The sequence below is a fragment of the Rhinolophus sinicus genome, linkage group LG17 (genome assembly GCF_036562045.2).
Source record: "Rhinolophus sinicus isolate RSC01 linkage group LG17, ASM3656204v1, whole genome shotgun sequence".
Taxonomy (NCBI): domain Eukaryota; kingdom Metazoa; phylum Chordata; class Mammalia; order Chiroptera; family Rhinolophidae; genus Rhinolophus; species Rhinolophus sinicus.
In genome coordinates this window covers 16,938,454-16,955,078 of record NC_133766.1, presented here as the reverse complement: position 1 = coordinate 16,955,078, position 16,625 = coordinate 16,938,454, and the positions used below count along the sequence as shown (strand labels likewise).

At 48.6% G+C, this 16,625-nt stretch overlaps 1 protein-coding gene across 1 annotated transcript; it reads right to left on the bottom strand.

The window, feature by feature from the left end:
* Positions 1-893: 893 nt before the first annotated feature.
* BATF3 (basic leucine zipper ATF-like transcription factor 3) lies at positions 894-13,098 on the bottom strand. The gene is made up of 3 exons (XM_019738123.2): positions 12,781-13,098; positions 10,032-10,136; positions 894-1,484 (listed from the first exon to the last, which is right to left on the bottom strand). The coding sequence occupies exons 1-3, from the start codon at positions 12,856-12,858 to the stop codon at positions 1,299-1,301; spliced, it is 369 nt and encodes a 122-aa protein (XP_019593682.1). The 5' UTR covers positions 12,859-13,098; the 3' UTR covers positions 894-1,298.
* Positions 13,099-16,625: the final 3,527 nt, after the last annotated feature.

Genomic DNA, 16,625 nt, shown 5'->3' with positions numbered 1-16,625 from the left:
AGATGGGGAGTTAGTATAGGGAGAGATGGCCCCAAGAAGAGCAGCCCCTTTATACTGCAAAGCAGGTAAAGAGAGAGGAAGAAACAGAGAAGCTGTTGTCCTAGGCTGCTGGGAAGTAAAGGAAGATAAAGCCTGACACATGTACATTAGATTTGGCAACCAGAGCTTGCTGCAGACTCCAAACGGGCAGTTTCGGTGATGTGGTGGGAGCAAAGGCTAGATCTTCTATGGCAGAGACTGTGAAGATAGTCACAAAATCCAGTTTCTCCACTCTGAGCATGCGGCTAAATTTCATTTCCTGACCTCCCTTGTAGCTGGGTGAAGCCATGTGATTGAGGTCTGGCCCACAAACTGCGGGCAGAAAATGATGCACTATCATCTCCAAGATAGAGCCCCTTCCCACCCCCATCCCCTCACAGACCTCTCCTCCTGAGTCTCCTAGTCCGAGTAGAGGATCCAAAGGGACTCCAGTGCGTTGGGTGTACAGAGCAACTAAATGGAAGGAGATTGAGCCCTGAATTACAATGTGGAGCCAAGGGGCTCAGGCCAGTGGGGTCCGCAGGCATAAACACCCTGGGGCCAGCAATCGAGTGGGTGAGCAGCCCGCTGCACAGCAGTAACAGCAGGGGTCAGAGCAGATCAACAGTCCAGACAGCTAGAGGAGTCTGCAAGCCCCTTCATGACCCAGCTGGGGTGGCAGAGAAGTCCCACTGGCTTTTGCTCTGCAGGCCCCCGAAGGTACCTCCCCATCCAGCATGGATGATGCGTCTGTGGGGGGAGATGACCAGGAGGGGGAAGCAAGACCCATGAGCTGCAAAACTACCTGAGGAGACAGAAGACGGCCTCTTCGGGAAGAGAAAATGTATTGGCTCTCGAAATTCCAAGAACTTGGCGAAAGGAGAGACCATAGCCATCTTTATTATCCAAATTCTTGAGAAAATGATTCTGCACAACAGCAGAACCTACTAGCTGCCAAAGTGAAGTGACTTCTGGATCCGCTCAAGGTGATGAGAATCAGGCACATACGAGGCATGGCCCAGAGCTCCGAGGAGGAGACCTGGCAAGGTGCCTCCCCATCTAGCATGAGGTGGTTGTCGGGGAGATGACCAGGATGGGGAAGCCAGACCCATGAGCCGCAAAACAACCCGAGGATCAGAGGATGACCTCTTCAGGAAGAGGAAACCGTGGAGGAGGCCTGGCCATCGGTCCTCTTGCACACAGATGAGGAGGGAACCCTCCTCCCAGGTGTGAAAAAGACCAAAGCTCCTCGTTGGGCAGAGGAGGATGGTCCTTGGGCTTCACCGGGGCAGGCAGCCAGCCACGGCGTCTGGCCGTGGCACCGGAACAAAGTTCATGGGGCACAGCAGCAGCGGGCACATCTTCTCATGCTCCTTCAGCGCCTCGCTCAGGTGCTTCAGCTCCTCCGTCAGCTTCCCAATCTCTCTCCGCAGCACTGTGTTTTCCTGTTCCAGGCACTCATATTCCTGGGGAAGACAGGGAACGGGCAAAAGCATTTCTAAAAATACGTGTTCTTCTTCGGTCCTCTGGGCAGATCTAACCCGCACGGTGATGCTTACCTTCTTCCCACGAAAGCTTTCTCATTAATGACGCCCCCCCCCGGCCCCCCCCACCGCTCATATGTGTTCATTCATTTGCTTAATGTGTCTTTCCTCCCACCAGGATGAAAGGTTCGTGAGGACAGGGCTGTGTTTGTCAAATCAACTTTAGTGAGGTAGAATTTACATAACATAAAATACGCTTATTTTAAGTGTATAATTCAGCGAGTTTTGACAAATGTAAACAACTATGTCAATCAAGACAGAATGTTTCAATCACTCTGAAAAGTTCCTGTGTGCCCCTCTGCAGTCAGCCTCCCCTTCCCCCAGCTGCTGATCTGCTTTCTAAAGGTCTCTGTTGGGTTCACTGCTAGAGCCCCAGCACCTACAACAGTGCCTGGAACATAACAAACGTTTGTTGAATGCTGAGCAAATGAATGAAAATACTCCTTGCCTTGGCTTTGCTCCAACACTCATCTGTTAAGTTTCCTCTACATCAGAGTTTACAGAGGCTGGGAACTGCAGGGGTTCATAGAAATCCCTTAGCCCAACCCACACAATGTAGAAACCTTCCCTATGTAAGTCCAACTCAGACATTCAGCTGGTGCTGAGTACTGTCTCCTGCAAAGGACAGCCCCTGCCATTTCTGAGCTGCTCTATTAGAACCAATCCAAACTATCTCTCTCCTTCAAACCCACCTATTGGGCTTGGTTCCACCCTATGGAACCACACAGAGTAAATTCAATACTTTTTCAGCATCACAGTTCTTGAAACGTTAGGAGACATCCCCGTACCACTTCCTTTTAGGTATTCTCTAAGCTCAACTGTCTCAGGTCCTCTGAGTTCCTTGGGTTTTAGGACTCCTGGACCCTTCACTCTCCTTGGAGTCCACCTGACACATGCCAGCAACTCTGAATAAATATCCTTCCCAAAATGCAGTGTGTGATTCCGGGGATGCCCTGACCATGCAGTGAGCAGACACATGCTGGTGATCTGCTCTGGGCTGGACCCCAGCCCACAGCCACCTCACTCTGGGGATTCTCCCTAAGCTTGCAGAGAAGTGCAAGCTTCATCTGCATCTGCTGCTTCTCTGTTTGTACTTGGAGGACAATGGATGCTCTGGAATTTAAGGGTGGGCTTTACACCCACCTCTACAGAATTTCACCCTGTTCCCTGGGCATCTTCCAGCCTAGCGAATCTTTCTGAATCTTGATCGTGTCAGCTCATGGGTTAGTCATGCCATACAGCTATCGGCTGTCCATGAACTTCATAAGCAGGTCTTCCTTTGCTATATCGAAATCATTTATAAATTCTACAAGATCTGGCCACTGGCAGAGCCCTATGGCGTGCCAATAGAGACCCTCTTTCCACTGACAGCCTTATTTAAATCCTGCTGAATTGCTGTTTTCCATCATTTCTAGATCGATTCATACAGTAAGGTTTTGTTGCACCATGAAGACCATGCATTTCCTGAGCAGGGGACCCAACCTTGTTATTCATCACATCTTTTCTCTTACTAGTAATTTTTAAGAAATATCACGACAGAAAGTCTGATCTTCTTACAGACCCTGGATGCACAGGCAAATTCTCAATTCTGCCCCTTTGCTAATTCTGGTCTCGGCTGGAATGCCTTCCTCCTCTTCTGTGTGGGCCCAGCTCAAGCCCACCCCCTGCAGGGAGGTTTCTCTGATCATAGCACCCAATGGAAGCACATCTCTTACTTTGTGTCTTGTTCAGTTTTGTATCATAGTCAATCTTACTCAAATAAGATCTCTCTCCAAAGATCAGAAATATATAGCAGCTGGGACCTCTGCTACCCTCTCCTGTACCCCCTCCTGACAGACCGCAGTGCCAGCCTCTACGTTCTCAGTGACCCTTCAGGCCTCTGTCTGCTTTTCTCACCCCCTTCATTCCCTCCATTCCCCTCTAGGCATGTTTTCCGCTCTCAGAACAAGGGGCTGCATGCAGAGGTGATCTGAGGCATTCCTGGCCTCCTGCCTTTCCCAGGCAGGCTCTCAGAGTGGTCTGGAACACTCTCCAAGGCAGCAGACCTCACCCCTTCTCCCCGCAGGCTGTCCTGGGTCAGTGTGGCATCACTCGAGCATTGGCCCCATTCTGCCTTCAGCCCTCGTCCATGCCTACCACCCCCAACTCCTCACGCTCTCCTCTGGCCTCTGAAAGCTCTAGTCCTAGAGTCAGAAGTTAGTCTACAAACACAGCAACCAAGCCCTCAGTGGGCAAGGGGCGGGTGTGGGTGGGAGGATGGGGATGGAAGCCTGCCTGCAGCAGAGGGGTAAGAGCCTGTGGCTCTGTGTGTGTGCATATGGGTACACACACACACACACACACACACACACACACACACACACACTCTCCAACTTGCAACTGGAAATTCTCTTCACCTCCAAGTAAAATGGAGAATAGATTTGAATGGTTCCAATGAGCTAATGTTTAAACTAAATTCCAAAGAATAGGACGCTCGCTCTCTTCCTGTGGTAGAATATTGCAAACTGACTTTCCATATTTACTGAATTTTATGGCAAGATGCTGTGAGCTTCTGAGATTTATTTCTGGAAGCCAGGAAGAGTGATGCTACCTAAAGCCTTCCTGAGGCACCACTGCTGTCCCCAACCCCAGCTCAGAAAGGCTTCAGAACTTTCCGGTGCAGCCCGCCCAGCAGGCCTCTTGCCTGCCTTTTCCGCAGGGACTTTTTCTCTTCTGGGATTTAAGTTTTACTCATAAATATGCTGAGGGACTTTTATGAGCCGAGGGAATAGAAAAATAGAGAAGAAGTCAAAGTCTTTTTCAGGTAAGACCAGTTCTACAAAAATAAAAGGAGATGCTGGGAGGGGAGGAACAGGAGGGGAGAGAACCCCGAGTGGAAACAAAAGGAAAAGAGTAAGACTCACTTCACACCAGGGAGAAACTACCTGGACTTCACATACATGAAAAAGAAGCAAAGAACATTAGACCCTTTGTTATTGCCAAAGAGATGATGGGTGTAGTTCAGTGGTTGGTGAGTTTCGAATCCTTTGCCCTCTCAGGGTTTGAGGTAATTGTGCTGCCTTCCAAGGTATTTGCCAGGACACTGTCACAAAGCAGAGCCCTAACAACTAGAGGTGGTGAAGTCATTGCAAATCCCAGCTGTGCCTCAGAAATGACGCTGTCTAGAGCGGTGGTTCTCAACTAGGGCGATTTGGGCAGCCCCCACGGGACATTTGGAGTGTCGAGACAGTCTGGGTCGTCACAACTGGGGAAGGAGGTGCTACTGCATTTAGTGGACAGAGGCCAGGGATGCTACGTAATGTCCGACAGTGCACAGGACAGCCCCCCAAACAAGGAATTATCCGGCTCTGAACGTCAATAGTGCCAAGGTGGAAAAACCCTGGTTTGGAGTGGGGGGTGGGGAGCGCAAGGCTCATAATACCAGCATGGGCCAGGGAGCTGTGTCCTACACAACTAGACTGAGAAACAACGGCTTGAACCGGAGTGGGCGGGGGGAGGCGGAAGAAGAGGGAAAAAAAGATAATATGGGAGCAGGGACCAGCGATGATAACTAAGGCAGGAAAGGAGACAAGGGGGAGCAAAAGGCCAGCAGGAGGACTCAGACCCCATTTCACAACCTAAAAAACTGAAACTCACTCACAGAGGCACAATGACTTTCCCAAGGTCATGCAGACTTGGGATCTGATCCCTGATTTCAAGGCCAATTGCAACTCTCATGAAATGACGGCAATTCTGCTTTTGCTTGGCAATGCCTGAACCCAGATTTCCCCATGGTGGTTACCAGCAGTAAAGGGCTGTAAGATCTCAGGATTTTACACTAAGTCTCTTCCCAAACCTTAAGCTAATACCCTTCCCAGCAGAAAGATGTGTCACCAGCAATGGCTATAAAAATTAGTGTCATCATCAGTTTCTAAACCAAGTGGGGAGACTAACATGAAGCACTCTCTTAGAGTATGCAGGATCTGAGAACACCATGGCAACACATACCACAACCATATTACTCAAGAAATGTGTCTGTTTTGACATTTGGGGCTCCTAAGGATGGCATCGCTGCCTTCCTTCTCTGACTCAAAATTTTGTCTCAGTCTTACACCTTTGTGTGCCAGGCTCCAACCAGTCTGACCCACTTTTGAGAAATGTGCCTTTTAGCTTGTGTTAGGGAGTTGGGCTGTTCACTGGGGTTCCTATTTGTGAATGTGGGCTCAGGCGTGCGCCTAATGTTCAGAGATGAACAGCGGTCGAAATCCCCACAAGAGGTGTAAGTGCCTTGAAGGGATGATTTGAAAAGCCACAAAGAACACTGAGGTCCACAGTTACACATGAGGAACTGCTTCTCATCACTGCAGTCCAACTTCCAGCAACCACTACCCCGAGGGAAACACTCACCTGGGGGAGTGACCCCAGCCTTTCCTTGGTTTGGCCTGCTCAGGCTCTCCCACTGCTCTGCCCTCCAAGGAGGTCCTGCCTTGATGGACAATCCTCTGGCTTTGAGATAGAGAACTGGGAGGGGAGGGAGGTGGCCAAGAGACTTACATGAGCTGGGACTGCAGGAGTTTTTTCAGGGTGTTGGAGACGAGAGAGTTTCAAGAATAGTTGGGGTGAGTGAGCGAGATGGACAGGAAAGAAAGTGGGAATTTTAAACAAGTCTTGTTCTAAATATTCCCTTTCATGGTATTCAAGAAAAGCAAATAAAGATTTTGAGTTACTTTAAGATATTCAGCAGTGCTACCCCACAGTCTAGAGGAGAGGAATTTATGGGATAGAAACTTGACTCAAATGTCCTCAGGGAGGAGCAAGCAGCCATGGATATCAGGTGATATGTTCTGCGCCTCAGTGTCTCCCCATTCAGGTTTGAGGAGAAGGTTTCCACGCACGATGTCCCCTCTCTCTCTCCCTCATCCTAGATGTGGCCTGAGAGTCCCAGGGGGCCTGAGGAGCTTCCTACCATGACCCAAAGCAGTGTGCTGTGTGCTCTGCCACATTTCTTCACCACATTTTTTTTAACCAGACATCCCACTCCCAATATGCAGATTTTTTCAAAGTTTAAAAGATAGTCATTTTTTTTTTACTATGTTTACTTTTTTTTTTTACTCTGTTGGCCATATAGAGCATACAGATCCTCGTAACTGTGATGTCCTCCCTGGAGGGAGGCAAGGAATTAACTGGGGAGGGGTTATTCCTGTGGTGCCCTTCGGTCCAGAGATGATATTCCTCTCTTCTACAGAAGGACTTGACTTTTCCATTTCCTGAGCCAGCCACCTGTTCCCTCACACCTGTGACTGTCACACTTCTCTGTGGCTAGTGGTGGTAAAGGTGTGGACTCCAGCTTTGGGGTCTGTATACGAATGGAGTCACAGTCCTGGCCTTCTTGACAGTGTTTCTCAACACAAACTGGCCTTACTGAGATGATCTGCTAGTGGTCAGATCCATTCTGCTCGCACTACAGAGAAAGAGGAGAAGAGAGTGTTCTTCCATGGAGGGACTGGGTCTCAGGTCAATCAGCCCCATTTCTGGAAGGGGCACCTGGCAGAATCAGTCATGTCTGTGGACAGCAGAACAGGCTGGGAACCCAGTAGAAGGGCCCTCCACCCTTAGAAGGGCTCTAAGAGGGATCAAGCAGGCGTAAAGGTGGCACCACCCCTAAGTGACCAGGCACCTCGTGCACTTGGTTATCAAATCCATCAAATCCAACAATGACAGATATTGAAAGAGACCTGTCTTGACTCTGTAGTAAATGATTTGTCACCTTCTGAGATAGGCAGAATAAATGCCGCCCCCCTCCCCCAAAGATGTTTACATCCAATCTCTGGAACGTGTGAGTATGTCACCTTACACGGCAAAAGGGACTCTGCAGATGCAATTAAGTTAAGAATCTTAAAATGGGGAGATTATCCTGGATTATGCAGGCAGACCCAATGTAATCACAAGGGTCCTTATAAGTGAAAGAAGAAGGTATCAGAGAAGGACATGCAACTACCAACAAAGTGTCAGAGTAATGCAGCATCAGAAAGACTCTGCCTGCCAGAGCTGGCTTTGACGAAGGAAGGGGACCAGAAGCCTCTAGAAGCTGGAAAAGGCAAGGAAACGAATTCTTCTCCAGAGCCTCCAGAAGGAACACAACCCCGTCGACACCTTCATTTCAGCCCAGCGAGGCCCATTTCAGATGCCTGGCCTCCAAAACTGTAAGATAACAAATTTGTGTTGTTTCAAACCACCAAATGTGTCATAATTTGTTACAGCAGCCATAGGAAACTAACATACTTTTCTTGGGAACGCCTACGCGTCACAAAGGCAGGAAAGAGATCTTATTCTTCTCTTTGTGACTCCGTGGCAATGCCTTGCCCACGGTAGTGCTTCACAAACATTTGTGGGATTAATCCACTTGCCCTTTCTCCACGACAGATCTTATTCAAGTCATTTCATTGCCTCCACACATATAATCACTTGGGCCTTACAACCGAGTGTCCTCTTGTGTTTTCTTATATTAATGCTTAGACTAGAATTTGCTTCAGGGGAAGGGCCGTGGCTGTCCAGCTGGCACATGCAGTCTGCATATAGGACCATGCAGGTCCCCACTGGGGGCTATTCGGTAACATGAAGCTAGAACCAGGGTTGCTTCAGGAGCAAGGGGGAAGGAAGAAAAGAGGCACAGGGCATTGCAGTTCTTCTGTGGACATTTTAAAGAACTAATAAAAGCTGGGAAGGACCTTCCCCGACTCTCTCCTGAAGATCTTAGTCTCTTTCTAGGGCCCAGCCTTCCTACTTCCAGGAAAGAATCTGACATTTATTACTTGTGCCATGCTGTAAATTTATATCAGTGGGTCACATCTCCTGGGAGTGTGTGCTTTCTAAATCTGTTCTCTGTTATTGTTAAAGGGTTTCAGAAATTGTCATTTCCCCTCAAAAAACCTGACAGCATCGCCTCCGCTGTCAACACCCCTAGACTGGCCTTACTGAGATCATCTATGGCAAAAAAGCATAGCAGGCGAGAGTTAAACTAAAATTCGTAATTGTTCACACCAATGCTGTACAAAGGCAAGAGCTCGGAACTGTCACCAATCCTTGGACAGACCCTCGCATGCCTCTGAGGCCAGTTCCTGATATGGAGTGGTCCCCATGTTCTAGCTGTGAGATGATGTGGAGTTATGCAAAAGGGTCAAGGAACATGGAAGAGTTTAGGATAGGGCCGGCCCTGTGGCTCAGGTGGTTAGATCTCCATGCTCCTAACTCTGAAGGCTGCCGGTTTGATTCCCACATGGGCCAGTGGGCTCTCAACCACAAGGTTGCCGGTTTGACTCTTGCAAGGGGTGGTGGGCTGCACCCCCTGCAAATAAGAATGAAAGGACAGCAACTTGACTTGGAAAAAAGTCCTGGAAATACACACTGTTCCCCAATAAAGTCCTGTTCCTCACCACCACCACCCCCCAAAAAAAGTGTTGCTAACATTAATAGCAACATTTTTTAAAAAAAGAGTTTAGGATAAATCCCAGGTTCCTAATTTGGGTGATGAGAAAGATAGGTCACACCATTAAGAACAAATTGAAGACCGTAGGAAGAGAAAGTCTCAGGGGTAACAATCCTCTATTACGACTATATTGCTTCTGAGGAGCCTGCAGCAAGCAGACCCATTTGGAAACACCAGACCCATTTGGAAACACCGGAGGTATGGCATGAGGGCTAGAACAGCGGTCCTGCCTGACATAATTGATGTTGGGAGAACAGACTTATAGATTAAATTTTCCATAGTGAGAAGGATAAAGGGAAGAGTCTGAAACCCTGATCAACAACATTTAAGGAAACAGAGGTAGAAAAATCTAACAAAGAAACTGAGAGAAAAAGTAACTGCTATTTAAGAGGGTCAGGAGAAGTAGGACATGTGGTCTTCTAGAAGCTAAAGACCTTGAAAGAAGGTTTCAAGAAGGGAAGGTCAGTGGCATCAAATGTTCCAGTGAGGTGAAGGATGATGAGACTAGAACAAGTTCCCTGATTCGGGCAATGCCAGGGCACAAGCGGTCTCAGTGGGAGCAGCTTCTGTAGCAGTGTGTGTGTGTGTGTGTGTTGGTGGGGAAAAGGCAGAAACAAAATCACAGAGGACTGAAGAATACATGGGAACGGAGGCCATGGAGAAAGCAAGTCCCTCTATAAGGAGCAGGGAACTGACGGAAGGAAAGAAAAGAAATGGGCACTAGGTTGAAAGGGAATCGGATCAAGAGCAGGTTTGGTTTGGTTTGTTTTATAATGAAAGAAATGTGAGTGTGAGATGCAACCAGCAGGTGAGGGAGAAATCAAGAGTCCAGTCAGCAAAGAATCAGAACACTGGGCAGGAAGGATGCAGCAGAATTAGACATGCACATGGCCAAATTGGTGATGACCAGGATGTGACCACAGGGCCACTATCAAAGTGCAAGGACGGCGGGCGGGCCCCTCGCCGGGGGCCCTCACGTGGCTCTGCCCTGACCTCAGTCTCACCTCATGGAGTTTGTCAGCCTTCTGGGTCTGCTTCTTCCGACTTCTCTGAGCAGCAACTCGGTTTTTTTCTCTCCTTCGGACCTTCCTGTCATCATCGTCTGGGCTCTGGGGGGAAATATGTGGTCAGGAGTGAATGGAGGCCCCTCGCCTCACCCCGGTTTGCCTGGTCTGTTCACTCAGCATTGCTCATAGTCTTCACCCTTTTATTTGCAGTCACAGCAGCGCTTGGTGCTACATCAGCGAGGTAGCTAACAGTAGCCCTTGTTAAGGAGCACGCCCCGTGAGTTCACTTCGCTGTTATTCCCTATGACCACCCTGAGAAATGTGTGGAGTGGCTGCCATTTAAAAGATGAGGAATAAGAAACTCAGAGAGGTTAAGGGACTTGCTCCAGGTACTACAGCTAGTAAGTGGGTGAATGGGAAGTGGAACTCAGGTCTGTTGGACTCTAAACCAACGTTCATAAACCCCTACCCCACAGGGCGTGTGCCTGGAAGAGCTGTGGTGTCAGTGCTTTTCATCTGAGAATGGAAAAGGCAGAAGGCATCTGCTATCTGGAACTCGCCATGTGCCAGGTCTTACGGCACCACACACAAAACAGGTACTTTTGATACTGTGTATAGATCGTGACTACACTTATAACTCACTGTAACCACATGACTACCAGCACAGCGAATGATTGAACACCACTGACAATATGCTCATTTGAACCATGATCGATTGACATTTTGTTTCACAGGTCAGAGCAAATCAGAAAACAAATTCATGATGTATCTTGAAAGCCCTTAGCTATATATGAGATGTAGCCAAACCTTGTCAAATCCTCCAAGAGTTATCTATCCTGAAACAGGCAGGCAGCAAAATGCACCTACCATGGTAAAAACCCTTTCTTCAGTTATAGAAAACATGGAAAGGAAAGCAGCATTTGCTTTCCAGAAACCTGTGAGAAGATACCAAGAGGGGCATGTGGAGAATACTACCTTTAAAGCATTCAAAAGCCAAGAGGTTAGTAGAATACAAAAATAGGAAAGCTATTCAATTATTAATGTTAATTTAAAGCAAACACTGATAACATAAAATAATGGATATTTTCAATTATCACTTTATCTGGTCTTGTATTCCAAATAAGAGAGACACATACTAGCTCCCCAAGTTACTGCAGGGAAAGAATTTTCAGCATATGCAAGGACTACAAGGCTATAAAAGGAGAAGAGTGAATGACATGTATGTACATAAATAGCATAATATATACAAGAGGCCTGCAGACAGTTAAGGGAACAGACACAAGGTGTTACAATGTAGTCTTTCAGAGGAAACGTAATTTTGATAAACAGAACCAGAACACCACAAGGGGGAAATGTGGTACAGAGGACAAAACTTCAGCTTTAGAAATACACAGCTCCTGGTTTTGTCTTCTACTGTCAATATGGCCTTGGGGACCACATTCTCTGAATTTTGTTTTCTCATTTATTGTAAGTGTGATTCACTATTCTTTCAATAGTATTAACTGAGTACCTGCCATTTGCCAGGCACTGGAGATAGTGCCTGGAACAAACTGGTAAGTACTCTCCACAGCCTAAAGTTTGGGGCTTGGCATGAACAAAACAAAACTTTATCTTAAAGCTCCCAGTACACATATGCCATCAATAACCTCTGTTGAGGTTGCTGTTCTTTTGTATTGAGTCCTGCCCACCCCATGCTTGTCTCCAAATCATACCTCTTTGTTTTTCCTAATTGGAAAGTCATGGGGCACAATGCAGCCTGCCTTCTGGGAGCCCACACTCTAAACTGGATCATCATCTATCATATGGCCCCACCTGACAACCCAGCAGAAACACTTATCAAGACAGAAATAGGGGAGCAAACTGTTGAGATATTTATATATTATTAACCATATCTCAACTACTCACAAAAATCATGACAAGCTGGTATTATTATATGTATTCATTTTACATGTGGGAAAACGCAGGCTCCGAGAGGTTAAGCAAATTGCCCGAGGCTACTCAGCCTGTGTAGCAAAACCGAGGTCCAAACTCAGATCTATGGGGCTCTAGCATCACCTGATAACGCTCTGTTCCAGGCACCGAACTGAGAAGGGGGACATAACGAGGAAAAGACTCAGTCCTGCGGCAGGCACCTGGGTGGGAAGTCTCTGACAGCACAACCTGCTGGCAACGTTGTCTCCAGTTTCCAGAGTACGCAGTTGTAAAGGTTGCCGGGACAGCGCAGAGGACTGGCTGCAGGCGAGGGGTTTCCACCAGCGCTGGGGGTGGAGTCCACGCACTGCAGGCCCCCACCCCGCACCCCTAGGCTGATCGGTCCTGAGTTCCCCATTCAGGCAGCAGGAGGGTAGATATTGGGAGTGCCTGGGTTGAGTTGCCCCTTCGGGCTGAATTTCCCCTCTCCACGCCCTGGCCCTCACTCGGAGATCCCGGGAAGGGCCACGCGCGCAGGCGGCAGCAAGCGGATGGTGCGGCACCTGGGGCAGCGCTGGCCACGCGTGCTGGGGAATGTGGACCGTGCGCGACCCAGCCAGGCGTCGGCGCCCTCGGGTCTCTCCTGCCCAGACGCAGGAGCCGGGTCACCATCCCGGACGCCACGGGTACCATGCGTACGCCCCTGGACCGCTCTCGCGTGTCCACTCCCGCACTCAGCGGTCAGCACCCCGGCACCCCAGTACCCACCTCCTCGCGCTCCCCGATGCCGGATCCCCGCATCCCTGCCGCCCTCCCTGAGCCTCTAGTTCACTACCTGCGGCTGCGGCTGATTCCCAGGAGCCGCAACGCTCCTCTGTAGGACGCTGCCGGCAGCCGGGAGCCCTTGCGACATGCCGGGTGCTCCTCGGGTCCGGCCCCCCCGCCGCGCAGCCTCGCGGAGGAGCGGCCGCGCGGCCCGCCGCGCCCTGCACGCGGGGCGCTGCCTACCGGAGCTCTCCAGCCACCGGCATCCTCGCGCCCGCACCTGCAGACCGCCAGGCCCCCGCCCCGCCCCTTGGGCTTCCCGCTCTCGGTGCTTGTGCTGCCGCTGCGCGTCTTCCCGGCTTCACCACCCCCAGTCCCAGCCTGCGGTCCTTCTCGTCCCCAAGTCTGCCCCGCCCCCTCCTTCTCCCAACCCGCCTCATTTCCTCCTCTTGCCACACGTCGGGGTCCCAAATCCCACCCCTGTCGCAGCTTTCCGCTGGGGCCCCCAGCTCTTCGTGGAAGTCACGTGGTGGCTCCGAAACCTGGAGGAAACTCGAAGCCCACCCACAGGAGGCGACGCTGGGGAAGGTGGGGGTCGGGGGGGCGCAGCGCAGCCTGTGGGGTCCTTTGGCTGCTCTCGGGGAACTCAGGGTGAGAAACACAAGTGGGTGGTTTGGGGTTGGTGGTTTCTTCCTGGTCCCATCACTACATCTTCCTGCGCATCGGCCCCGCCTCCCCCCCCCAGCGCAGGGGTCACAGTCTCGGGGGGCGTTCTCCGCAGCGATCTGTCACCCGGGCGCCACTCTCACTCCTCCCGCAGCCCTCCGCCCCCCCGCCCTGGAGGTGCAGTCCCGGGAAGAGGACAATCGGCTTTACTGAGTCCACAGCGCGCCGTGAGGGCCACCCGCGCCCCAGGGCCTTTCTGAGGGAGCACTGACTCCTCTTTTCATGGGTCACGCTAGGCTGTGGGAGGGGGCGAGGCGGGGTGGCCCCGAATGTGAACTCCCTCAGTGGAGGGTGGGGAGGGAACGGTTGTCTTGGAGGGAAGCAGTAACCCGCCTTCCCCCAGAGCGAATCTGCCAAGGTGGACGTCACTATTGACAGATTTGAGGATTGGACCCTGGATCTTTTTTTCTTCTTCAAGAGGAAAGTGGCATCTTGCCTGTGGGTTAATATAAGTGATTTCAGGCCAAACTGGGGACGGGGTAGAAGTACCGCTCGTTCCCCACCACCTACCTGCCTGTTTAGATGCAAAGTCAAGCAGTATTGTACATGGTGGGGGGGGGGTGAGGGAGGGAAACGAGCGGTTATGGGTTTGTGGTCTGCACACTGTGAGCACCGGGAAAGAAAGATAACCGCGAACCTGAGTGGGCGGGTGGGAACCAGGACCAGGGGTTCAGACGTGCCATCCCAGTGTGATCACTTGAGTTTTCAGTCTCGTGGGCAGCAACGGGGATAAGGGCGGACACTTCTGATTCTCAGTCTCGTGCACGTGGCTCTCCGCCAGGATTTAAGACCCTTGCAAAAACTGTGAAACGCAGCTTGTGTGAACTTGGCTGCCTGGCCCAGCGTTGGAAAGCAAGTGGCGAATCTTGTCTGTGTGGGCAGGGGCTTCCACCAATCAGCGGAGGGTGGAGGTGAGAGGCAAGGGAGGACAGAGGGTGGGCACAACTCTTTATAGTGTCAGTGCCGTACCCACACCATCAGCGCTGCACAGCAGAGCCATCTCTGTACTCGGTTGTCTGCCCAGATTTATCTTCTCATCTCCCTTTGAGCCTTGGAATCACTCTCCATAACTCGTCGTCGCCCCAGAGCGATTCCTTTGCGTCCCACACAGGCACACACAATGTGCCTAGCACAGCGCTCCACACATGCCTGCTCAGTAAGTTTATTGCAGGTCAACTGAGAGCCCTAAGTCTTGGAAACTTAAAAGGACTCTAACAAGATAGGAAGACCTCTGGGTCAAGTGGTCTTTAATTTTTCAGAAGTGCTTTCACTCCTCCAGTGTTTATGATTTTGAAAGGAAAAGACAAGGTAAGAACACAGCGGACATTTAGGTGCAGTCCCACACTTCATTCTGGTTATCGCCACTTTTCTGTTCTCAAGGAGCCAAACTGCGTTCTAAGTCCTTTGGGGCTGTCCCTTCTACCTGGCTTCCCGCAGGGCCTGAAACCATGCCTCAGCACACAAAAACTCTTCATAACTACTGTCTTAGTTATTCAAGTGCTCCTAGATCAATTTGGCCTTCGTATCATACATCAAAATGAATGGATTACATAATTAGATATAGAAAATAAAATTAGGAAGATAAAGCAGAATTAAATTCTTTATTAAAGCCCTGAGATACCATGGAGAGAGTTTTCTGAGACATCATGTGGTGGGATAAATCACGTTGGAAAGATCTGAACCACATAAGAATGTCAAATTGCTTTAGATGACAGTATGACCCAAAATTAAAAACCCATTCAGGGGGAAGCACAGTAAATATGATAAAGGGTTAAAATCTCAAGTGTGTATATAGCCCATGAAAAGGAACAAGAAAAATATCAAAACAACCTCCCAAAAGTAAACTGCACAAGTGACATAAACTGGCATTTCTCAACAGAAGAAATGATCAAGGAAAATAGATATAAGAAAAATAAAACCTTTAAAAATATTACATTAGCAAAATAAAAGATTGTAACAAATGGCAGTGAGAGTATGGTGAAATTGGTACTCTCATATTCACTGGCATCATTATAAACGGATACAAGCCTACTGGAAAGCAATTTTATTGTAATTTTTAAGAACCATGCAAGAGTCATCACCCTTGACTTTGTTTTCCCGAGAAAACATCTAGAAAATTATCCTAGAAATACCATAAAAAATACTAAAGAGAAAAATACTATATGAACTAAAAGTTCATAATATTTTGAAAAGTGAAAAATTGTAAGCAGCATAAATGTCCAATTATAGGTGAAAGGCTGAATAAAATATGTTATAGCCATGTGATAGGATATTATGCATCTTTAAAATTCCAAGCATGTGGACAAATTTGCCACATGGAAGATTTACTTGATATGAGGTAAAGTGAGGGGGAAAAAGCAGCATACAAAGAGTACACATATAACATGTATATAAAAATGTATGCAAAATACTACTGTACTATACACTTAAAGACAGTTAAGATGGTAAATTTTATGTTGTGTGTTTTTTACCACAGTGAGAAAGTGTATGCATATGAGAAAAAAATTAGAAAAGAATACACCAAAGTACTAACTTTTCTGTCATGGTGGAGGGATTATAATTGCTTTTACTTGTCTTTTTTAAACTTTCTGGAAAATGTTGTATTATATTAGCATCTTAAAACATTTAATATTTACAGGCGATATTGCTTTCCCTGGCACTAAGATCTTTTGTCACAGCAGAATGCCAACACCTCTCTGACCAAGTGGGATGCTCTAATAACAGCCTGTTTTTCTTGCTTTTCTGTAACATTTTCTGGTTAATTTTATTCTAAGTCAGAAGAAGAAAGAAAAATGAAAAGATAAAGAACAACAAACATTTCAAACGTCTCCTTCTTCTGCCTTTTCTTTTGATTTGTATTTTTTTCTTTGAACTGGGAAGAGAAATTATATTACATGATCTGGCAATTTCCTATGACTACCACGATGACCTTGGATTACATCTTCCAGGACAGCAGGAGGAGGTACAGAAGGTCAGTGATCAAATCCTCTGGTGATTCACTTCACAAGAAGATGGTTCTTTATAAATGCCATTTGCTCAAATGCTAGGAAACCCTGCCACTATTTCACCTTTGCTCTTCTCTTTGAGGGAAAGTGGCCATCCAGTAAGTGTACTTTCACTGACCTTTCTCAGAAGGTGCTTCTGTGGACTTCTGGTAGGGCTAGAGAAAGGAAAGGTTAAGGCAGAGAC